The sequence below is a fragment of the Camelus bactrianus genome, chromosome 13 (genome assembly GCF_048773025.1).
Source record: "Camelus bactrianus isolate YW-2024 breed Bactrian camel chromosome 13, ASM4877302v1, whole genome shotgun sequence".
Lineage (NCBI taxonomy): Eukaryota > Metazoa > Chordata > Mammalia > Artiodactyla > Camelidae > Camelus > Camelus bactrianus.
Genome location: NC_133551.1, coordinates 65,397,109 through 65,422,009, shown reverse-complemented (window position 1 = coordinate 65,422,009; position 24,901 = coordinate 65,397,109). Strand labels below are relative to the sequence as shown.

The window sequence follows — 24,901 nt, the reverse complement described above, 5'->3', positions numbered from 1 at the left end:
TTAAGCAGTCTAAATTATTTCTTACTCCTATTACTGTGTTCAATTTAAACTTTTCTGATATTGCTGAGTTGTTTGTATGTAGTTCTCAACCTAAACACTTGTAAATTAAAAAAGAATTATTTTTTAACTTTCTTTTTACACTGTTTAAAATTATACAATAAAACTATATTGTTTTCAGATATTTTAGGAGGAAAGGTAGGAAGCACTTTTCTCCCTCTACTATTGTTTTCAAAATGAAAAGAATACTAATTTATATGAAAAACATGGCTGAAAACTATTTCATTCGGATTTTATCCAGTGAAATGATAGTCACTGTTTGTTGTTTTCAATGCCCAGACGATCTGGGCAATTTTAATGTTTTGCTCTCACAATGGAAACTTACCTTATATTATTGTTCAAAAAAAACAGAGATATTACAGACAGAGGGTTTTATATATTCTTTAAAAAAAATTCCTTCATTATGGGTTCTTAAAATTCATTTAAAGTCAACTCACTGATCATTCACATTAATGGAGGGAGGTAGTGGAATAAAGAATAATTGCTAATAAATATTCAGTCTAGAATGAGTCATATTAAACTTTTCTTTAGATTTACCTTTGTGATTTTTATTAGTCAAGCTAATATTTAAATCACTAACTACATGCGGCTATTTACATGTAAACTGAATAAAATTTAAAATTCAGTTCCTTAGTCACAGTAGCCAAATTAAAGTGCTTGATTGACACATGTGGCTCATAGTTACCATAATGCATGGCAGAGAAACATTTCCATCATTGCAGAGAGTCTTATTAGACAGACCCGCCCTAGAATTAGGATTAAATCTTTAATATGAACTAGTTTCTTTCTTTTTTCTTCTTCACTTATTCTATTTTTTTAAACTTTTTTTTTATTGAGTTATAGTCGCTTTACAGTGTTGTGTCAAATTCCAGTGTAGAGCACAATTTTTCAGTTATACATGAACATACATACATTCACTGTCACATTCTCTTTCACTGTGAGCCACTAGTTTTCTTGTTACCATTTTCTCATGAAAGTCAAGTACTTAAAAAATTCAAATTTATTAAAGTTATTGGTTATCTTGAGTTTTTGTTACTAGTGATTCTTCTGTTATCCACTGTTCAATCTATGAAACCATCTCTCAAGTCTTGGCCTGGATAAATCTCACCCACCGGGGTTGAGGTAACTGTAGGAAGAGGTAAAACTTACTGGCAGGTTGATCGAGTTTTACTATTGATGCTTGTAGTGCATAAAGTGCTTGCAGTTCCTTCTCTGTATCTGAGTCTAGGTACTTGAGTAAGATCGGCACTCTCTGCTTGATAACAGCAGTGTCCACTCGGAAGGTAGAACAGTCGGCTAGAGGTGACAGGAGAACTAAGCGTTACACTTAAGGCATTAACACACAGAGCCATTTTCAATTTTCAGAGTTGATAAAACACATATGACTCTGCAAGGAAAGAGGAAGCAAGGGGGTCCAAGGCAAAGATTTTGAAATCCAAAATGTTCTGGAATTTTTAATGGGATATGCTCTCTGAAATAACAAACAAAATATGGGATAGGTAGGGAAATGTATTTAAGAGTGCTGGGTTCCCTCCAGAGTAGCACACCCAATTCTTTCTCTTTAATCATAATGAAACAAGGACAGTGGTTTCATGACATTTCAAACTACAAAAGGAACATTTAAAAGGAAATTAAAGTGATAGTTCATATAAATCTTTTGAAAAGGTATAATTAGAACCATTTTATTACTAATAAGAGGATGAGGACTAACTGTGACAGTGGCAAATAACATATCTAACACATCCCGCCTTTTGCAGGAAAGGTACAATAAAAAGAGGCTGAGGAAAGCATGCCCAGTGTTTAGAAGGACACAGTTTAATTTCCTCTGTAAGTCAGCACTGGGACACAATCTTGTTTTAAAAAGCAGCTTCTATATTTTCCAACTCTGATTTTAAAACACCAAAGCCTTCTGGTTCTGTACATACTGCAAATTATTTAAAAATTTTAAATGAAGACTTTCTACTTAGCTTGTTATTTCACTCATTAAAAAACTAACATTAAAAAAAATTCATCTGACAAAAAAATCTTAAAATTCTGTAGCTATTGCTATAATGATAAAGACAGACCTGAAATTCTGAACACCTTCTGAGCTGATGAATTCTTTTTTTTCTATTTCAGTGACGTTTCAGAAATGTGGGTTTCAATCTGAGGCTAAGTGAATGGGCGATCTCATTAAATATTCTTAAAAACTATCTGTGGCTTGGAACACTTAGGGTTTCTACCAATCCCAATCCTACCCATCTATGTAATTCATAAACACTCAATAATATTGTCTTATCATTTAAAGTCAACATAAAGCAGGATAAATAACTGGTATTTTCTTTCCTCATGTATGTATTCAAATAAAATGGCTTTTCTGTTGAGATTAGCCCTTCATTGATATTACATAAGAACATTCAAACTGCTCATTATAATTCTTGAATGGAAGAAGGAGGAGGCTTTGAATGTTGGAGATGAAAAGTAAAGGAAAAGTCACATGCAGCAGAGTATAAAACAACCCAAGGAGCACGCACCAACTTCCACTGAACTGAAGAGCACAGGGCACGGAGCAGCTGCTCAGATTTGGGCTTGATGCAGGCAGAGCAGCTGTTCGTCCCCCTGCCTGAGAAAGCCAGACACTGTAGACAGAAACTGCCCTCATTTGCCCAGAAATTGAGCTTTATAGGGCAACTTTTGAAGGCAATATAAACTCTGACCCTTATCATCAATAGTTGACATACTGGAAATTTCAGATGTTAAGAGGTACCTTCAGAAATATTACTTACTTATAATAGCTGCTTTACAAACGGCTGTCATTAAAGCTCTAAGGAATGTAGGTGAACTCATCTGGCTTTCATCTAGATTAGCCTGAAATCAAAAGTAAATGAATAGTTTAAGGTACCCTTGCACATCAAAGAAATTATTTTCCCCTAAACCAGGCTTTGTCTGGGACTAAGGGCAAATGGGAACATGTTCAACTTTCTTATAAAAATTAATCTTCTGATTCACTGGAGAATATTGGGGCTACTGTCAGTTCTGTCTGAAAATGTTCTAAGTAGCAGTACTCTGTTTTCAGGGAGCTTTACTACTCGCTATCCTTTGCTCATTCAGTTATACAGTGCTGTGTACCGTATACATTCAAAGTGCAGCCATTTAAAAACATTTTAAATAAATAAGCCATGTTGAGATGATCTATTCAAATCTAAAAAGTTGAAAGAACAACTACAGCACAACTACAGAATATTTTAAAGACTACTTTTCTCTGTAGCCTGCAACTATGTTTAGATGTGCTAACGCTGCCTTTTCATCTCAGTTTTAATGTGAATTAGAGGTTAATTTCAAGCATTGCCTCAAACTTCAGGTAGTGACATAACTGCTACTCTTTTCTAAAAATGGCAAAAAAATGAATTAGAGATAAGTTAAATAGAATAAATGGACCCCAAATTTATTTTTTAGTTTATTTCTCTTAAGATCTTGTTGTTTTATCTTTTAGCTATAAAATGCTATACCAGATGACTAGAAAAAGGAAAAGAAACAGAAGTGGCCATTTTCTAGATGGATATTTCAAATATTGTTCAGAGTGTATGTTCCCTATGCCAGTGAACAGAATTAGTATTTATCTCAGTTTCTTTTAATAGATTAGCATGGTATTTTCTACTGAAAGAGTCAGCCTTAAAAAATTAGGAAAAAATTAAGGATGTCATTTTAAACTAATGTGTTGGGGGGATGGCATAGCTCAGTGGTAGAGTGTGGGCCTAGCATGCACAAGGTCCTGGGTTCAATCCCTGGTACCTCTATTTAAATAAATAAATTATAATAAATAAATAAATAAATAAACCTAATTACCACCCCCCCCCCAAAAACAGCATTGAGAGAAACACCCTTAGGGAGACAGATATGTCAACAGAGATAAGCTATGGATCTGGAATAGGTAAACTAATGTGTTACTGGGAGGATGGGTATAGCTAAGTGATAGAGCATGTGCTCAGCATGCACAAGGTCCTGGGTTCAATACCTGGTACCTCCACCATAAAAAAAAAAAAAAAAAAAAGTGTAAGCTAAACTAATGTGTTATAAAGCTAAGAATATTTAGAGATTAGTTTAATGTTTATGAATTTTTTGAACTGACACAGATTAACTAGCAGCTCTATTTGTTGAATACCTAACCTCACACATCACTGGGGAGGAAATGGCAATTTCTTGAGAGCAGAGTTAAGAGTGGTTAACAAGTCAGAAGGCCAGCTCTGCAGGATACTGGCAGAGCTGAACACAGAGGGCTGTTACAGTGAGACTGTTCATTACCAATCTTTCCCACAGAACAGAAACAAGTGGTGCCACTGCTGACAGATAACGATGGGGATGGGGTGGGGCAAAAGCCATGCATAAAAGACTTCATGATGACTTATGTGTTATAGCCAGCTGCTGATATACCTCTTTTAAAAATATATAGGCTGAAGCTAAGTTTAGTCTAGCCCAAGAAATTACTTCTGCAAAATCCGAACAATTACTTTCAAAGAATAAAGGAGAGAATAAAAACACACCATTACGTTTTTGGCTCAAGAATACCTTACAAACAGATTGTAGAACTATTTCAACTGAATATCATTTGAAATCCCCAAAGGATTAGATCTCAAATGGAGTCTGAGAAAAAAATAAACAAATTAGCTAAATGTAATTAGATTATAAATACCATTTCCAAACCATCTGACTATTTCTTCCGTTTTAAAGAAACAAACTGCGTATTTCTTCTACCAAATAAAGCCAAATACTGTTATTCTAATATTCAAGAGTAGAAAAGACCTTATTAAAAGTGTCAAGAATCCTAAAGCACAAATTAAGCAAAGATGAAAACAGGCCAAGAACAAGAAGGAAAATGGGTCTGCTAATTGGAGTAAATAAGCAAAATCAGATTTACATAGTACTGGTATCAGACACGGAGCAACAAACACCTATACGCACTGTGAACTCAGTGACAATTATGTTTTTGTCTTCTTGCTCTTTTTTTTAAAGGTCATCTTTATTAGGTATAATTTATATTCAGTAAAACTTACCCTCTGTCTTCTCTTTAAAGAGAATAATTATTGGCCTGCAGTAGGCAGAGTAGATGTTAATACTTTAAAAATGAAGCCCAACATGGGTGAAGAGGTAAAAACAGCATAATTTTGCAATACATGAGAAAATAGAAGACCAAAATTGCCAAAATGATGGTGATTTATGAAAAACCATGAGGAAGGAGAATGATGTTAAATATGTAAGCACTGACCTGACTTCTAAAACATAAAAGAAGGTACCTAATGTCAATAATATATCAGAAAGCTTGATGCTGATTCTATGCTAAATTCTACAACAAACTATCATATGAATGGCTTAAAAGTCTTAGAGAGGAAAGAGATGGTTATGCTAAGACGAATAAATAAGTACATGAAAAATAAATCATGCTAAACTAACTTTTTTCCTTTTCTCATATGATTAGTATAAGGCAGCTCAGATGGATATAGCCTTAATTTCTCTGAACTTTAGCAAGGCATTTGACAAATTATCTAATCACAGATATCCCCTTGTGGGCAAGATGAAAAGGTGAACTAGACAGCAGAATGATGTGAAATAATAAACAAGTTAACAGCTGAAGTGTCCATGAGGGTGGGGTTGAGATTTGATCCTTGAAAGTATGCTGCTTTGTCTTGGCCCTCTCCTATCCATAAATTTTACCCATAATTTGGATAAGGACAAAGCTGACATGTTAATGAAATACAAAGAAGATACAAAGTGAAAAAGATGGCAAGCAAATTTTAAGACCAAATCAGAATCTAAAATTTCTCACAGACTGGAAAAAAAAAGTGTCTAATTTAAGAAGATAAACATAAACAGAAATAAATTTTTAAGTACCAGTTTGGTTCAAAAACCAAATGCACTAAATTCAGGGTGGGAGAGACGGCTAGCCTACAGAACACAAAAGAAATAGGTACTGCAAGACTGAAAGAGCAATTTGAGCTCTGTGTGGTGAGCCTGCCAGAAGCACAAAGTTCAAAACAAAAAATGCAAAAGCACCACCTAACTCTACTGTTGGACCACATCTGGTGATCATGCTCAGTCTGCACATGTCACTTTGAGAGGGATGTTGAAAATCCAGGTTATGTTTGCATGAGAGTGACCAGACAAGGTCTGGACATCAAGATTTCAAGAAAGAATAAAAGAACCTAGAGACAGAGATATGGATATAATGACAGACTATTAAAGTTAATCAAAAGATTTCCAATTAGGTGAGAAGACAGACTTTTTATCCTACAGACATGGGGAAAAACAGATTAAAAACCAACTTATCAGAAGCTTCGTTATTTCTCAATGCCTAGAAATGGTTAAAGAAACAACACACCATTAGAAGGACTACAAATCAGGACTTACACAAGAGGGAGAGAACTAGATTAGCCCTCCATGGCTTTCTTTCAACTTGGGTAACTATATGATCCCATGAAAATGTGCACAAATAAAACACATCTACATAAATAAAAGTTACTGTGTAGAGGAATACAGTAGCAGATTAAAAACAGGCATGATCAATAGACTCCACAACACAGAAAAACAAGGTATCAAATTTTCAGAAGGGAGCATTATTATGAAAATGTAAGCCAACACATTTCTTAATAACTACATATTGCTTATTAATTTTATCCAAGATAGTATTTAAAATGTGAGATCATTTAGAAAGAAATGCAAGTTTTTGAATGGTAAAATGTTAAGGTATATCCTAAACTAATGAGAGATCCCGAAAAATAGATTATGTTTGAAATATTTTTACTTGACTTTTTAGAAGACTACAAATCTTATAAAAATGGGGAAAAAAGCGTTGAGTTTCAAGTATACATACATGTAAGACTAACAGCTAACTTCACTAAAGTTAAAAACTCCCTTTAAATGAAAGGGTAAATATGTGAATTAAGTGGATCCCACAAGAATCTTTCTTGCAGAGATATCAGGGAAGGTGACATAGTCTTTATACCTCTACCCAGTCAAAGATCTGTTCATCATTTGCTTTGTCCTCAATAATAAGTTTCTCGAGTCGCTTATATAGCTCTTCAGCAGAGAGTTCTTTTTTTGAAAGTGCTTCAGAGGAACAGGAACCATCAGACTCTATAAAGTCCAACTTCTGAAACATATAATGTTAAACATATTAATAATGATCCAATATTATTATCACCCTGAGAGGAAAACAAAGTCATGGGCTATCTCTTCTATTTCACATGGGGTCAAAATGATCAGCAGAAGCTATTTTATATTCATAGTTCTGAAAGATTTTCACTCCATTACCCTTCTAAATATTTCCCCCATTTTTTTTTTAATGTGTACCTCTGACTCTCCTCAAAAACAAACAAGCTTACCTTCCTTCCAATTCATTCTGAGCTTCAGTCTTTTCTTTTAGAGTACATGTGACATACAATATTATATTAGTTTCATGCATACAACATAGTGATTCAAGTGTATACACTTGTATACACTGTGAAATGATCACAATCAATCTAGTCACTATCTGTCACCATACAAAATTAATACAATATTATTGACTGTATTCTCCATGCTGTGCATTACATCCCCATGACTTCTTTATAACTGGAAGACTGTACCTCTTGATCCCCTTCACCTCTTTAAGTCCTGCCCAATCTCCTTCCCCTTGGGCAACCACCTGTTCTCTGAATCTATGGGTTTTGATTTGTCTTTCTGGATTCCACTTGTAAGTGAAATCATGCAGTATTTGTCTTTCTCTGACTTAGTTTACTTAACATAATACCCTTGGGTGCTTTCGTCTTACTCTTAGCTGTGACATAGCTCTAAGGCAGGGCAGGAGTACTAGCAAGAGTACAATACAACTCTCTCTCTGAAGCCTATGGTTTAATATCACCAAGAGTAGCTGTCAAAAACTCTATAGTTTTTGGTTTTGTTTAGTCTTTCAAGTACTTCCTGACCATTCGGAATCTAAGTGTGAGAAATGATGGCGTAACTGTTTGAAAAGATCAATAATCAAAATGTTTTTTAATTTTCAAGGATGTAAGGCAATGAGGTACGTAAGTATGCTTTGCTTTATGAAGTTTCTCTAAGCAAAAACCGTAAAAATAAAATATTAAAGATTATTAATATAAATCTTTCTCTAATAACTTCAAAGACCCTGATATATTCCTATACCCTCCTTGGATCCACAAAGAAAAAATTATCTTGAATTTTGTGGAAAAAAATTCACTCTATTGTTTTAATTGTCTTTACTACTTATATAGCATTTCTAAACAATACATTCCTATAAAGTTTCAGAAACATGATTCAATATCATAATTTTTTCTGATTCAATGTTGAGAAATACCTCAACCACCACACTTCAATGTCCATACAAAGGCACAAGATGATGGCAGTACGTTCTTTTAAGAATAGGCAATCAATTTTTCATAACCTTGAAACATCCTCCAAATTTATTCTAACACTCCAAGGTGTTATAACACCTACACAGGGAATACCTCTTTAACCCTATGCCAAACTTACATAAATAAACTGAAGGTCTGAGAGCAATGAACAAACAAGAATGAAGTCAAACATGAAGTACATTGCTCATTAATAAAATATGACATAAAACTGTGAAAATGAAAGCCTTTACCACTGCCTAAGGGGATCAGTGGTGAGCTGTAAAGTTTATGCTGGTCACTAGAGAGAAACATTTCTCAGAAACCCTGTATTTCTGTATATGTTATCTGATCTTCCTAGAACTAGAAGGCGGGTTCAAATTTATGGATCAGTTCATCACTACCTCTTGCAGAACATACTAGAGTTTTAAGAAAAAAGGCATTAAACCAACTCTTTTAGAAGAAAGCTAAAGTCTGGATATGGAAGGCCAAATTTTCTGGAACCTCATTTTCCTAATTGCTTTTTAAACATTTTATTAATAACATCATCATCCATAATTGACTGAGTACCTCTCTGTGCTCATTGCTTCTTAAAACATTTCATTTAATACCTACAAGGTAGGTATTATCAACATTCCATACGTGAGGAATCTGAGGCTTAGGGAAATAAAGTAATTTGTTTAAAGTCACATTAAGTGGTAGAAAACTGGAATCTGAATCCAGGTGTATGTGACTTCAAACCAGGATGCCGTATGTTTTCATTTCTCTCGGATATACATCTAGAAGTGCAATTGCCAGGTCTTTTGGGAATTGTATGAGAAACCATCCTTATGTTGTTATTTTCATAAATTACATCTTTATACAATGTGTGCCCATTAACATATGTTTATAATTATTATTTTATGGATTTATCTTGTAAATCACATAGTAAATAAAAGGAACAGCCACAAACCAAAGACACAGTCACACTTGCTTTTACATTTACCTATGTGGTTATCGTTACCAGTACTCTTTCTTTGTATGGCTTTGAGTTACAGTCTAGTGTCCTTTTGCTTTAGCCTGAAGACTCCCTGTAGCATTTCTTGTAGGGCAGGTCTACTGGTGACTAACTCATCTAGCTTTTACCTGGGAATGTCAGTAATTTCTTCATTTTTGAAAGAAATTTTGCCAGGTATAAAAAGGTTTTATTTTTATTCATTTATTCATTTATTTTTTATTGAAGTATAGTTAATTTACAATGTTGTGTTAGTTTCTGGTGTACAGCAAAGTGATTCCATTTTATATACACACACATACTTTTTCATATTCTTTTTCATTATGGCTTATTACAGGATATTGAATACAGTTCCCTGCACTATACAGTAGGACCTTGCTGTTTATTACATATATAGTAATTTGTATTTGCATGTACCTTTTTGAATTAAGTTTTCTCCAGATATATGCCCAGGAGTGGGATTGCTGGATCATATAGTAACTCTTATTTTCAGTTGTTTTAAAGGAACTTCCATAATGTTCTCAACAGTGGCTTCACAAATTTACATTCCCACCAATGGTGTAAGAGGATTCCCTTTTCTACAACCTCTACAGCATTTATTATCTGTAGACTTTTTAATGATGGCCATTCTGACCGGTGTGAAGTGATACCTCACTGTAGTTCTGATTTGCATTTCTCTAATAATTAGCGAAGTTGAACATCTTTTCAGGTGCCTAATGGCCATGTTTGTCTTCTTTAGAGAAATATCTATTTAGATCTTCTGTCCATTTTTTGATTGGTTTTTTTTTTTTTTTTTTTTTTTTTTGGTTATTGAGTTGTATGAGCTGTTTGTATATTTTGGAAATTGAGTCCTCCTTGCTGGCTGAAACTTTTGCAAATATTTTTTCCCAGCCCGTAGGTTGTCTTTTTGTTTTGTTTATGGTTTCCTTTGCTGTGCAAAGGCTCTTAAGTTCCATTAGGGCCTGTTTGTCAGATATAAACAGTTTTTAAATGTCCGTACTTTAACGATATCACTCCAGTGTGTTTTCAACCATCATTTCTTCAAATCATTTTTTCCTGCCCCTTTCTCTCTTCCACTTATGGGACTCCATTATGTATATACTCATATGCTCAATGGTATTCCCTAGGTCCTTGCGCTCTGTTCATTTTTCTTGATTCTTTTTTCTTTCTGCTCCTCAAACTGAGCAGTTTCTTCTTTCAAAGCCTCTTTATATGTTAACTGGATTAATTTTTCAGTATCTATTATTATAATTTAAAGTTTCCTTTAAAAATAACTAACTATAGGGAATTTTTATTAAAAATTCAGTTGTACTCAGTTTCACATAATACTGGAAATTTCATTAACAAAACAATAAAAGAGCGTAACTGTATTGAAGATGGAGTTTCACTGCAGCAAATTAATGCTGAATCAGTGATTCCTGACTAAGGAATTTCAACTGCGCTTTTTTCAAATTTGCTGATTGATTCTTCTGCCTGCTCAAATCTGTTAACTCTAGTTATTTTTTCACTTCAGCCATTGTAACTTCTCAGTTTCAGAATCTCTATTTGCTCCTGTTTATAATTTCTGCCTGTTTACTGAGATTCTCAACTTGTTCATTAGTCATTCTGACTTTCTGAAGTTCTTCATCCATGGTTTTCTTTAGCAATTTGAGCATATTTAAGAGAGTTAAATTCTTTGTCTAGTATGTCCAATGTTTGGGCTTCCTCAGGGATGCTTTCTGTCAGCTTCTTTTTTTCCTGTGAGTGAGCTGTATTTTCCTGTTATATTTATGCTTTATAACTTTTAATTGAAAACTGCACAGTGTAATGTGGTAAGTCTGGGCATCAGATTCTCTCCCTTCCCCAGGAACTGCTGATGTTGCAGTCATCAGTTTGTTTACTGACTTTAGACAAGGACTACATTCTTCCTGTGTATCATCACTGAAGTCTCTGATCCACTATGTCTGCAGTCAGTCAGTGACCTTTTAGAGATTTCAGTGAAAGCCTGGATTCAAGAAAAAAAGAGAGGGGCATGGGAAAGACACAAATGTGCTCTGTTTAAGTCCTTTGACAGGCCCCATCCAAGAAGCTGCTTCAGAGTGAGGAGACAAAACTACAGCAAAGTCCTGCACTGAACCCTCAGTAAACTACCAGGCAGATGAAAAGACACAACATCAATCTTTGGAGAACACGGTCTTTATTGCTCAACCTGGTGCCAGAAAAAAGGTGCTGCTGTCTCATCAGCTGTCTGCCACAGGGCTGGCAGCTTTCTATGCAAAATGCCAAAATCCCTGACATTTACCATGCTCTTTTTTCATCAAGCAATCTCCTGGTGTTGGTAGTGCATGTGCTTGACTAGACTGCATAATTCCAAAATAGTTGATTCCCAACAGATCTCCCCAGCTCAATAGCTGTTTCAGTAGAGGGATTAATTCTGGAGTTTCTCACTCCACCCTCTTTCCCACAACATCCACATGTTGATTTTTTTTAAACATTTTTTGTTGTTGAGTTATACTCATTTTACAATGTTGTGTCAAATTCCAGTGTAGAGCACAATTTTTCAGTTATACATGAACATATATATATTCATTGTCACATTTTTTTTCACTGTGAGCTACCACAAGATCTTGTATATATTTCCCTGTGCTATACAGTATTATCTTGTTTATCTATTACACATTTTGAAATCCTAGTCTGTCCCTTCCCACCCCCCGCCCGCCTGGCAACCACAAATTTGTATTCTATGTCTGTGAGTCTGTTTCTGTTTTGTATTATTTAGTTAATTAATTAATTTTTTAGATTCCACATATGAGTGATCTCATATGGTATTTTTCTTTCTCTTTCTGGCTTACTTCACTTAGAATGACATTCTCCAGAAACATCCATGTTGCTGCAAATGGCGTGATGTTGTCGGTTTTTATCACTGAATAGTATTCCATTGTATAAATATACCACATCTTCTTTATCCAGTCATCTGTCGATGGACATTTAGGCTGTTTCCATGTCTTGACTATTGTAAATAGTGCTGCTATGAACATTGGGGTGCAGGTGCTATTTTGAAGTAAGGTTCCTTCTCCCTAAAGTGAGTCTCTTGTATGAGCATATTGAAGGTTCTTGCTTTATTATCCAGTCTGCCACTCTACATCTTTTGACTGGAGCATTTAGTCCATTAACATTTACAGTAATTAGTGATAGATATGTGTTTATTGCCATTTTGAACTTATTTTTGCAGTTGATTTGGTATTTCCTCTTTGTTCTTTTCTTCTTCCTTTGGTGGTTTAGTAATTTTCCTTTGTATTATCTTGGTGTTTATTTAGTTTTTGTGACTCATTTGTAAGATTTTGGCTTGTGGCTACCCTTTTTTGTAAGTCTATTAACCCATTACTATAACTGTTTGTATTAAACAGATAGTAATATAATCTCAAACCCATCCTATGGAGAACAAAAAATTTAAAAAAGGAAAAAAAAATACTCTGTATTTCCTTGCTTCCCTCTCCCATTCTTAATGATTTAGATGTCTTCTTTCACAATTTTGTGTTTATTCTACTTGGAATTCATGATATTTATCATCTTTCCAGTTATGAGTTTCTCATTTTTGTAGCATCCTGCTTCTTTTCTATTTAGAGTAGACTTGATTTTTTAAAAACGTAAATTAACCTTACATTCCTGTGATAAAACCCACTTGGTTATGTATTATTCTTTTAATATATTTTGAATTTGGTCTGCAAAAACTTTGTTGAGAAAAATTTCTGTTAATTAGGAATACTGTAGTCTATAGTTTTCTTTTCTTGAAATGTCTATCTGGTTTTGTTACCAAACTAATGCTAGTCTCACAGAATGAGTTGGAAAACAATCCCTCCTGTTCAGTGTTTAAAAGAACTGATGTAGAATTCTTTGCAGATTGGCATTATTTCTTCTTTAAATGTTTGGTAGAATTTACGAGCGAACTCATTGGAGCCTGGAGTTTTCTTTGTGGGGATGTTTTTATCCACTTCAACTTCTTTAAAAGATACTTAGGCTTATTTATTCTTCTTGAGTCAGCTCCAGTAGTTTGTGTCTTTCATGAAATTTGTTCATTTCAACTAAGTTGATGTGTTTGTTGGTATAAAGATTATTCATAAAATTATCTTACCTGTTATTATGTGTAGAATCTGTACAATGTCATCTTTCTCATTCTTTTTATTAGAAATTTATAACTTCTTTTTTTCATTTTTCCTGATTAGTCTGGCTAGAGGTTTATCAATTTTATCTTCTCAAAGAACCAACTTTCGACTTCAATGACTTTTCTCTATTTTGTTCTGTTTCACTGTTATTTCCTTTTTTTCATTTACATGGAATTTTATTTGCTCTTCTTTTTCTAATCTTGTAAGCTTGAAGGTGAAGTCACTGATGTGTGACCCTACTTCTTTTCTACATAGAACTGTTCAGTGCTAAAAATTTACTTGAAGTACTGCTTTAGTTGCATCCCATAAATTTTGATGTGTTTTCATTGTCATTCAGTTGAAAACAGTTTTTTTTAAACTATCTTTTCAATTTGTTTGACTCATTAATTATTTAGAAGTAAGTTTCTAAATACATGTTGCTCTTATTCTTAAAGGTTAGTTTATCTGGAAGTCATTTCTAGATTAACTGCTATTTTCTCAGCACTTTAAGATTATTCTACCATCTTTCATTGCTATCTTTGTATACTTTGGTAACAATTGGCTTTCATCGTTGCTACTGCGAAGTCTGTTTCTCCTGTAGGTAATGTGCTGCTTTCCGTCTACTTTAAAATCTTTTTTTTTTTTTTGGTCTTTGATAGTATGCAGTTTCACTAAAATATAATTATCCTATGTGGTATACATGTACTTTAAATATAGATTCATATATATATTTTTTAATTCTGGAAAAGTCTCAGCCACAGTTTCTTCAAATACTGTCTCTTTTTCATTCACTCTATTTTTCCCCTTGGGAGACTAATTAGACATGCTAGACTCCCATTCTATCCTCTAAATTTCATAATATCTCTTAGTATTCCACCTAGTTTCTCTTTCCTCTCTTTTCAATCTCTGCTCAGTCATTTTGACTAGTCTCTTCATGTTTGTTCATTTAAAAAAGTGTTATTCTATATTCTGGGTGATAATTCCATTATCTCAAGCCTGTGGAGTCTAAATCTTGCATTTATTGTCTGCTTACTCTCTCATGATTAATATGTTACATGAATTCTAAGTGTTAACTCCTGTATTTAGATAATGTTAATTTGTAGAAAATAAGAGGTAAATTGAGGATGTTTTCTCCAAAGAGCATTTTGGTTTGCTGCCTCTTGGAGCCAGGGTAATACTGAACTAGGACCATTTCAACTTCTTCCAAGATCTCTGGCAGCACTTACAATGGTACTGGACAATATCCCCTACATGTGTGCCTACTGCTCAGAGTTCAGATTTCATCTTTTTTCTCTCATTATTCTTTTTGTTACTTGGAAATTTCTTCCACTTTCTATGAGCCCAGCCATGCAGTATAAATTATGCCTTATGTAGGTTCTCATTATTGTGACAAGAATGCTCTCCAGTGTATCTAGACTACAACCAAAAGGAAGCTATAGTTCATAGTTAACCTAATGTTTTATCCAGCTTAAAATATACTTACTTTACAGATCGCTTTATTTTCTTTTTACTTAAGAGTGATTTTCTTCTTATTGCTGATTTTGTTGGCTGTCTTAGCTTTAATTTTCCTCAGGATTTTGATATGCAGGGTCATTTTGAGAGGGTGTTGTTTGTTTTCTCTGTCACTTTAGCTAAGGTTCTGACTGTAAGACTGTATCTACTTCTTTGTACTTACTTATCTATTGTGCTCCCAGTCAGTGTCATGCAGTAAGCCCGTCTCCAACCTCCTTCCTTATAAGGGGCATTCTAGTCCCCACTACTGCAGAGAAATAACTTCTGGCTATCTCTGTTTTCAGATCCAGAGCTCAGAAGACTTGCAGCTTTAGCTCTATTACCCCTGCTTTATTTATCAATTTCATTTCTGGTTCATGGAGATATGTAGCTTGTTCTTAAGTGGGGTTAAGTCCTTAAAATTAAAAAAAAATTTTTTTTTCTATCATCTAGTGAATGCATAGTTCAAGTGGCCTTACAGTATGGATTTGAAATGACATCTTAAGCATGATTCCTATTTTGGTCTAATTTTAACAACTGGAATACTAAAAAATTACCTTTACTTCCTCTAAGTAACAAACCAACTGCTATCAAAGGAAGCATAAGCCTTGCTCTTACTCACCTGCTCCGAGAGAAAATTATGTACATCTTCCCCTTCTGGTAAAAAGTCCTTCCAGCTGAGGTCAGCCTCCCTCCATAAGGCTCCTACTTTCTTATGGCTCTAAAACAGAGATAAGTCCAATCCATTTACTTTTACATTGGAAGGAGAAAAAAAAAAAGCCTTGCTTGAAGTCAATAGTGCAGAACTGTGAAGACTGAAAAACCAAAACTATTCTTTGTTGATATGAAGTTAATTTCTTAAGACCCCCTTAGCTTTCAAACTGAGATGTCTGGATATACATACATGTAGTAGTAAAACGTTCAATAGCTTAAGGTTCAATAATTTATTTTACCAGATGACTAATCTGAGGATCTGAAAACTGGTTGTTTGGGGTTTTTGAGTATAATCATGTAATGAGTCCAATGCAGAGCTTATAAATTCAACACCGTCTCTTATCCTGGACAGTGCTATATGTACCTGCTATTAAAGCCATTCAGTAAGCCTCCCGAGAATCCCTCTTCATGTCAGATCATGATTATGCTATCTAACATGAGAATGACTAAGGAGGAAGTTTTTGCCCCTAAACCAGGAATGACAATTATTTCAAGAGCAAGAAGCTCAAGGTTGAGCCCAAGAAGAGCTGTTGTCAGCTTTCCAGATGACGAGGTGCAAGTCCACTGCCTGAACAAAGTCACAGTGATAAAGAAAATTTTTTAAAACAAAATTCTCATAGAACATAAACTCTGGAATGAGCCTGAGTTTAAATCTTGGCTCTGCCGAGCTATCAGCTACACCTTAGCCAAGTAGTCTATGAAATAACTAGTACATATTCCTTAAATGACACTTGCAGCCTCAAAGCCTAAAATTTTCTACAAATACAAGTTAACAAGAAATTGAATTTGAAGGACTAGAATCAAGTAAGTAGGAGAGGAGAGGAAAACTTTGGATTTACAAATTAGGGTTCAATAAAATCTTTAGTGCCATCAAGCAAGGAGTATTAATAACAAATAGACAATCAACTAGAACTAGAGACAAGGCTATTTAGTATACCTATCTATAACTATCCCACAAATGTGACACAGCAGGACTTCTAGATAGTTATGTGCTATAGCTATTAGAACAAAAGAGAAAGCAATTTACTATGAACCAATGACATTTATGATATATATATATATATATACCCTTTTTCAGATTATTTCCCACTTTAGGTTATTACAAGATCTTATATATAGTTCCCTGTGCTATCCAGTAGGTCCTTGTTGTGTATCTTATATATAGTAGTGTATATCTGTTAATCACAGACTCTTAGTTTATCCTCCCCCCTAACCTTTCCCTTTTGTTAACCATAAATTTGTTTTCTATGTCTGTGAGTCTGTTTCTGTTTTGTAAAGAAGTTCATTTGTATCATTTTTCTTAGATGCTGCATATAAGTGATATATGGTATCTGTCTTTCTCTGTCTGATTTACTTCACTTAGTATAATATCTAGGTCCATCCATGTTGCTGCAAATGGTATTACTTCATTCTTTTTTAAGGCTGAGTAGTACTCCATTGTGTATATATACCACCTCTTCTTTATCCATTTATCTGTTGATGGATATTTGAGTTGCCTTCACGTCTTGGCTACTGTAAATAGTACTGCTATGATCACTGGGGTGCAACTATCTTTTTAAATTCGAGTTTTCATCTTTTCCCTTTGCTTTCCCTTTTGTTTTAATTGCTATAGAACATAATTATCCAAAAAAATTTTTAAGTGTTATATGTACATTAATTCATGTCACCTTCATTGCCTTTCATTTGTTAGAGTTAATCTATCATCTCTCTAGCAGTGTCTACTAGGCCCCCAAATCTGTGTTAGTTTTCTATTTCTGTGTAACAGGTTACCATAAACCTAGTGACTTAAAATGACACCCATTTTTGGAACTAAAAAGAGGTGATGGTTGCATAATATTGTAAATTTTAAAAAAGTACTTCTGCAGACTCAGAGGGAGAAACAATATGCTGAATTTTTTTCTAGTGGGGAGGTAATGGGTTTATTTATTATTACATATTTTTTTAAAAGAGGCACTGGGGATTTAACCTAGAACCTTTGTGCACACTAAGCATGCGCTCTACCACTTGAGCTATATCCTCCCCCTATTAATCAATGCCTACAAAACAATGAAATCGGTTGTCCCAATATCTTTGCCTCTGGTTTGAATAAGTCAGAAATCACTCCAGAATTTTCACATGTGAGTTGTTCTGTTTTGATGTTTCTCACCCTAGGAGTTACATCTCCTCTGTGATGCTACACCACTTTCCCAAACCTCCTACACCTCTAATACAGCACTGACATACTCTTTTGAAACCCCTGGTCGTCTATACATATCTGTCTCCCTCTTCAGTCTATAAATTCTTTGAAGGCTTAGTTATCTTTGTAGACTCAGATCCTAGCATAGGGCTTTGCAGAGAATTATGCAGTATTTATTAAACTAAAATAATGTAACTTTAAGATAGAAATTCACAATCCTGCAGAATCACCACCTGTTTCAAAACAGATTACCTAGCCTGTGATCCAAAAATAATAAAATTAATCATTTTATGAATCCTATCTTTCTCTGAGAGCAGTTTTAATTAAAATCTATTAAAAAGTATAAATAATAAAGCCATTCTGTTTCAAGAGAAGATAAAATCCCTAGCCAGAAATAAAACACATCTTGAGATTCTTTAGAATTATACCAGATCTAGTTGAGATTAGATAATTCTTTCCAAAATTACTAGGAAACAGAAGGACAAATATACCTCTGGAAAAAACCAGACTGAACAAGAGACTTCACTCTTTTTACCCAAATACTAAAAGTTAACAAAATTACTTGCACAGTGATACCTAAGCTTTTCACAGATAACCCAAGATCAAAATCACTACACTTCCTAATATGTTGCTAAGTCTGAAACTCAGTTTAACACTCACCATTTGTTTGCATAGAAGGTGCAATATTTCAGAAAGCAAGACTCCAGCTCTTCCAACAGGAAGCAGAGGTTTGCTAAATTCTCTGTAAAAGACAGGAGTAGTGAGTAAGTACCTCTGAAATAATTCTCTGTTGTAGAACAGGAGGCAACGAATATGTGCCAGGATAATATTGTGCAACCTCAATAATACTGGGGAGCCAGAGCTATCCAGAATATGCTCTCAGTAATAATTTTCAGCAGAAATAGTTCAGACACTTAAGAATTCCTGGATTTTTCCTTTTTCTTTAACAGCTTCAGTGACGGGAGCAATGCAAAGACCAGTCTCACTCAATAATCTGGTAATTTATATAAGCTCCACTTTAAGCTGAGAGGAGAGAAGCACCTTAGGTAACGGGAAGCTGTGAAACTTAGTTATGAATTGTTCTTAAGAGAGGAAGATTTTCTTAAGAATATGGATGAAAGAGTAAGAAATCAATTTTTTCATAGTCCAAATCACTATTACCCAAACTGTGTTCCACAGGATATCAATAATTATTCCTCAAAAAAGGATTCTACGGTCAATTTAAGTGAAGCAATGCTGAATTAAACAAAGCTAAACTGTTTTTATTTGTTGTTTTGTTTTACCATAGGATTCTCATATTCTTTAATTTGCTATGACACATTTTATTAATCTCAAAGAAAAGGGACATAATAGTATGCAGAGTTAAACTATGTGAACAGTTTTGGGGGAAACAATAATGTTTTGAAGGAGACTTTGGGAAATACTAGTCTATACAATGTAACAACAATTTCCTACTCAAGTCCAATCCTAGGAATGCCTAAGATCTCAGTTTCCTTTCATAACAACCAGAGCACATACTACACAGGTGCCACAGTCTGACAAGTTACTATATGGAAATACAACTTCTTACCACATTGGAACAATGACAGACAGACACAGAAGTCAGATTAACATTATGCTTCCAGGAGCAATCACCTTCTAGTTACATGATTCTGGAGCCACATCTACAGTCACTGCTAACCTTAATGGACCACAGGACTATTATATCGCCATCATCTCTCCAATATAGTAAAATATAACATTTTTGTACTGAAATCAAAAGTCTTAAAGAGCCACAGGCTGTGTCCCAGAGTCTCCAAAGGCACTAAAGAAAGAGCACTACACTAAAAAGCCAGCTGGTAAGTTTTGTGTCAGTTTAACTACATACACATCAAGAGAAACCAGAACAACTTACGTGATAAGTTCTCTCATGGAGATTCCGCCTTCTTTTAACATGGGGGTCACCAGTTCAGCAAGGTACAACCAAATATGAGGAATATCAATGGCCATGTCATCTGCCAATTCCAATGTTTCTGAAAAACTAAAAAAGAACAGGAAAATAATTCACATGCAAATATAATTCAAAACAAACAAAGAGACCAAAAATCAGTCAGTCAACAAATACCTATTAAACAGCTGCTATGTTAGGTACTGTTCTAGGCATAAAGTAAACAAGTTCTTGCTCTCAAAGAGATTATGTTAGTGCAGGGCGAAAAAGAAAACAAACAAAAGCATATTTGCAGATGGGGCTCATACTCTGAAGAACATGACCTATGGTGCTAGGATATCCCTAGACGGTAATCAGAAAATACCTCTGTATGAAGTGACATTTGAAAGACTTCAGTGATGAAAATGAGGCAATTATGGGAAGTTCTAGGGTAACAAGCTATTCAATTCTACCCCACACTATAAAGAGGTCACCACTCACATCCTCTGAATCAGTCAGAAGCACTGACTAAAAACTTAGTGTAATGCAGACCAGATACAAACAGAAGAAAAGACAAAAAAATCCTTGTCACTGAGGAGCTTACAAGGGGGAAAAACTCGATGAATACAAAAGAGCCTGTCAACATTACTATATAACATCATTATCATGACATGTTACAAACTATTCAACCTCTAAAGAAAAGCTAATGGTTTCAGGCTTACATGCTATGAAATATTTCTCAATGTGAAGTAAAATAAATGGGATTTTAGTGGGGAGGGTGTAGCTCAAGTGGTAGAGTACATGCATAGTATGCACAAGGTCCTGGGTTCAACCCTCAGTACCTCTTCCAAATATAAATAAATAAATAAATAAACCTAATTACCTCTCTTTCATAAAACAAATAAACAAACAAAAAATGGGATTTTAAATATAAAATTCAGCAAAGTCCAATACAAAATTATCACCATAGTCTTGTTTACGCTGAAATACATAGCTATTCATTTACAAGTATAAGAACATAACTCAACACTGTGTTACTTATTCCCATATAAAGCATATTAAAAGGTACAAAAAGAAAAGTGAATTTAACTACAGGAGACATATACATAATTACAAGGATATACAAGTCATCAGAAGGAAACGGTGAATGAATGAAGGGGTCAAGGACAGGTGGTATTAGTCTACATTTCCTTTTGGATCTCTGCATACATAAAATGTGTGCTTTTTCACTGCAGTTCCAGTTTCCTGCCAGAGTGTGCTACTCTTTTTACCTACGTCAGAGGCCTACACATCACTAAAATTTTTGATTTAAGAAGAGGTACCACTACAAGGTAGGGTCACTTTTTTGAAAGTGCCATTTCAAAACAGTTTGCAGCTTAGCCACATTATCTAACTCTGGGCTTCATGAATCCTTAATGCCAACTTTGTCACCTCACAGCTTGCAATTACTTGACATCTATTTGCTATACAACAGATTCTTGACAGTTCTCTCATGTGCACTTTCAGCTCAGTTAATGTGCCAATGATGGAACATAATCTGGCTGAACTCCAGGATTTCTGGGTTAATTACCTATAATGCTTATTCACATTCCAGGGGTTAGTAGCATAGATTATTAAACTGTTTAAGGAGCCCATGAGACTACCCTAGCCATCCTGGTCTTGCAGCAGTATACTGTTATTTTCATCTCATATTACAACTAAAAGATACCCATGTTCTTGCCCCAGCTTTCAACTTCCTGACAGGTCAGTTTATCATGGTCAGAGCATACAGAACACAATCACTGATCAAATCCATAGTGCTGATTTAAAACACACTGTTTGGCTGAACATAGGATATCTGCAGAACAACCCTGTAAGAGAGTGATTTCTTTCAGGTTTATAGTTCCTAAATCCTTCGTATGATTAAAAAAAATCCTAGATGTGCAGGCACTGCTAGATACGTCTTTGGACTACTACTTAGCCTACAACAATGCCTTGTATAGTATACATTTCTGCTGGCTGAATAAATGAAATAGAGCTATATCATACATTGCTTCTTGGTGTGGAGGGACCACTACACTCACAAACTGCAGTTTGGTGAAGTCCACAAGTGGGACTTTAAGCATTCTTCCTCTTCATTTCAACTGCAGGAACTCTACTTTCATTTATTATATATATTGAGTTCCTGTCTAACATGTAATTAAAGGAAGTAATAAACTGTTAAAAGTTAGAAATTTTTTAAAAATTCAGTAAAGTTCTCATCAGAAATCTGCTAAAAAGACAAAATAATCTACCACAATCGGAAATTATATTATCAGCAGCGTCTTCTACAATTTGCACTATTATAAGTTAATAAAAATATAAATCTTACTGTAGATAAAGAAAGAAAAGATAGTGAAGACATCTCAAAATCAGACTGGTCATGTATTATTATGACTGATCATGTATTATTATGACTGATCATAAGAGAATCTGACAACAGGTAAAAGGAACGAATAAATAAAAAGAAGATGAAAAGCCTTCTTATTCTCCAGTATCATCTTCAAAGGAATACTACAAAAAAGACTATTTAAGCTAAATCTTATCTATGCGAGCAAAAGGGGTCTTCACTTGTTAACTAGCATTTCTACAATTTTACATAAAAAACTTAGTCTGCTTGTCCGCATCAGCTCTGAAAAGTATCTTTTTATCAATGTGGAATTGCCTTAAGTGGCAATAAAAGTTCCAAAAAAGTGGTCAAGGAAGAGGTAAGAATTTCCTGTCCAACAAGCACCTTCCAAAGTGAAATACTAATATATCAAGATTCCTAAAGGGCACATATTTTATGTCTATTGTCAGCCCTCATTTTTGCAAGTGAAAGTCATCCTGTTTTATATTTATTACACTTTCAAAGAGATTTCAATTCTGTGGTGAATAGTGAACTCAACTACCTTTACTAGACAATTTTTAAAAAGAAGCCTTCTGAAGCCATGCTATAAAATGACTGTACCACACTATTTGAAATGTATCTACCCGGACAATAATGCATCCACCTGTCTATTTAATTTGCATCATAAATATTTAAATTCAAGTTCTAAAAATTCCAAGAAGATGGCTTGATGTTGTGGATGTACGTCTTACATTCAGCTCAGAGGTGATATGCTGATGTAACATCTTCTAAGGAAAATTCCAAAAGATCTAAGCTTTATTTATAAACAACCTGACACAATGAGTTTATTTGAAACTTCTGTCTAGTCTACCCCACTATTTAAGTAGTAGTGTATGGTTTGAAAGGAACTGTAGGAGAAATAGCAAATTCATAGTTGGCTGACCAGGGCCCAGTAACTTGGAAGTCTTGTACTTTGTTTTCCAGAATCATCACTGGCTTGGGGAGCTAGGCAGAAACAGCTGTAATGACTGCTCAGAAGTTGGCATCTAAACAGTATCAGCATCCAAGGAAGCTGACCTTAGATGCTCCCCTACAATGCTACATAAGGACAGAGATCTTCAGATGCTTGAACTAGGGAGACAAAAGACAGGACATTTCCATGGCTCCAATGAAATGGCCTCTCTGGACAATACGAACTATTTATAAGTTAGGCTTCAGAAATAATTGGGAAACTATGATCTACCTGCAAGAAGGTTCTTGGTGGATAGTAACACGGGGCTATCACTTTATTTCCATCTTAAGAAAAAAGTTGCCAGGCCTCTCCATTTAGGAAGAAATAGGGGTTTTGATAGGGCTCTTGGTCTAAGAATGGCCTGGTTAGGTCTAACTAAATATCAAAAGCTAGGCCTGGAGTCACTGTATTAGAGCTGCAGAAGGAAATAGGGATAGAGAAAGATGAAGTAGTTACTGGGACACAGAAGTGTTATCTCATTTTTGGTCTAAAAGGTTGTGGTTGTGGTAGTATTGCCAGCAGCAGCACCACTACCAATGAAAGTGTGACGCCATGTCTAGATATGACATATTTTCCTCAGGGAATCCCATGAAGGGAAATGAAAACGTCTGTGAGATAGCTTAGAAACCAAGCTAGCACCTCATGAGTCCAATTAAGGTCAATGGATCTAGAACACACTTCTAGGGGGCTTTCCAGATATGAATCAACTTCTGAGTATAGTATGAAGATAGACAGAATCTCATAAATAGTAATCCAGCATTCTCATTTCCAAAATTTTCTGGTGAATATATCATATCAGGGTAAAAAGCAAATATTTATAAATTAATAGTTACTACTGAAACTATAGCTTCAATTTGGCTACGGGCAGACCTCAATTTGTGGGGATGTAGATACCCTCATTTGCTATTATTATTTTACACTGGCTTGTTACTGGAGTGAATCACAGATTTCTCTTTTAAAACTGAGAAAACATCTTGGCCTTGAAGACCAACAACCACAGCAACTTTTGCCAAAGTTTCTTACTAAGTTAACTGCGTCAGATGGCCTTAATCTAGTCAAGTCACTGAATTCGAGAGAAATCTAGCTTATTGCTGAAAGATGACTTTTAATGATCCTAGGAATAAGTGGTATATATTTTTTGGAACCTTGAGGACAATGTCATCATTCCTCACAAAATCAAGTGAGTAATTATTCCTAAGTACATTCAACCTTAGTATTTAATGGTTACACTATTCTAACGGGTTGGCTATATCTGAAAGATATATAGTGGCATTTCATCACGTGTGTACTTATAAGAACACAATATGAGCTTGGCAAAAAAAATTTACAATGAGAAAAATAAATAGTGCAGAATTCTAACTGCCATCCCACTCAATGAGCGCATACATCGAGTGAGTATGAGATGGGAGATGCAAATCTGACATTTATCTGTCAGGGGGTCTTAGGTCCTGTCCTCTTAGAGAGTGGGTACCTGCCAGTGCTGGGTGTGGTTCTATGTTTACATTGGCACAACAGGCTCCTAAAGCAAAATTTTTTATCACATGCAGTTTTTGCCTGAAATATTGATTTTAGAACCTAAGCCTGGAGAAGATTCTGTGATTGTATCACAAAGAACCTGATCTATGCACTTGTGATCACAAAGATAATCAGAATGTGATCAAATAAGGATAAAACACCAGCGACAGCCAGACTTCATCAAACACACCATCAATAGAAATCATAA

The 24,901-nt window shown here is 34.8% G+C and overlaps 1 protein-coding gene across 9 annotated transcripts in view; it reads right to left on the bottom strand.

The window, feature by feature from the left end:
- The window catches only part of EIF4G3 (eukaryotic translation initiation factor 4 gamma 3), a 327,940-nt gene that overhangs the window by 9,581 nt on the left and 293,458 nt on the right, over positions 1 to 24,901 (bottom strand). For all 9 annotated transcript variants that reach the window (XM_074377251.1, XM_074377254.1, XM_074377252.1 and 6 more), the window contains 6 exons: positions 19,808 to 19,933; positions 18,574 to 18,655; positions 15,646 to 15,744; positions 7,034 to 7,180; positions 2,823 to 2,904; positions 1,207 to 1,353 (listed from right to left, as the gene is read on the bottom strand). In XM_074377251.1, coding sequence (XP_074233352.1) covers positions 1,207 to 1,353; positions 2,823 to 2,904; positions 7,034 to 7,180; positions 15,646 to 15,744; positions 18,574 to 18,655; positions 19,808 to 19,933 — 683 coding nt within the window. The remainder of the gene's footprint in view (positions 1 to 1,206; positions 1,354 to 2,822; positions 2,905 to 7,033; positions 7,181 to 15,645; positions 15,745 to 18,573; positions 18,656 to 19,807; positions 19,934 to 24,901) is intronic.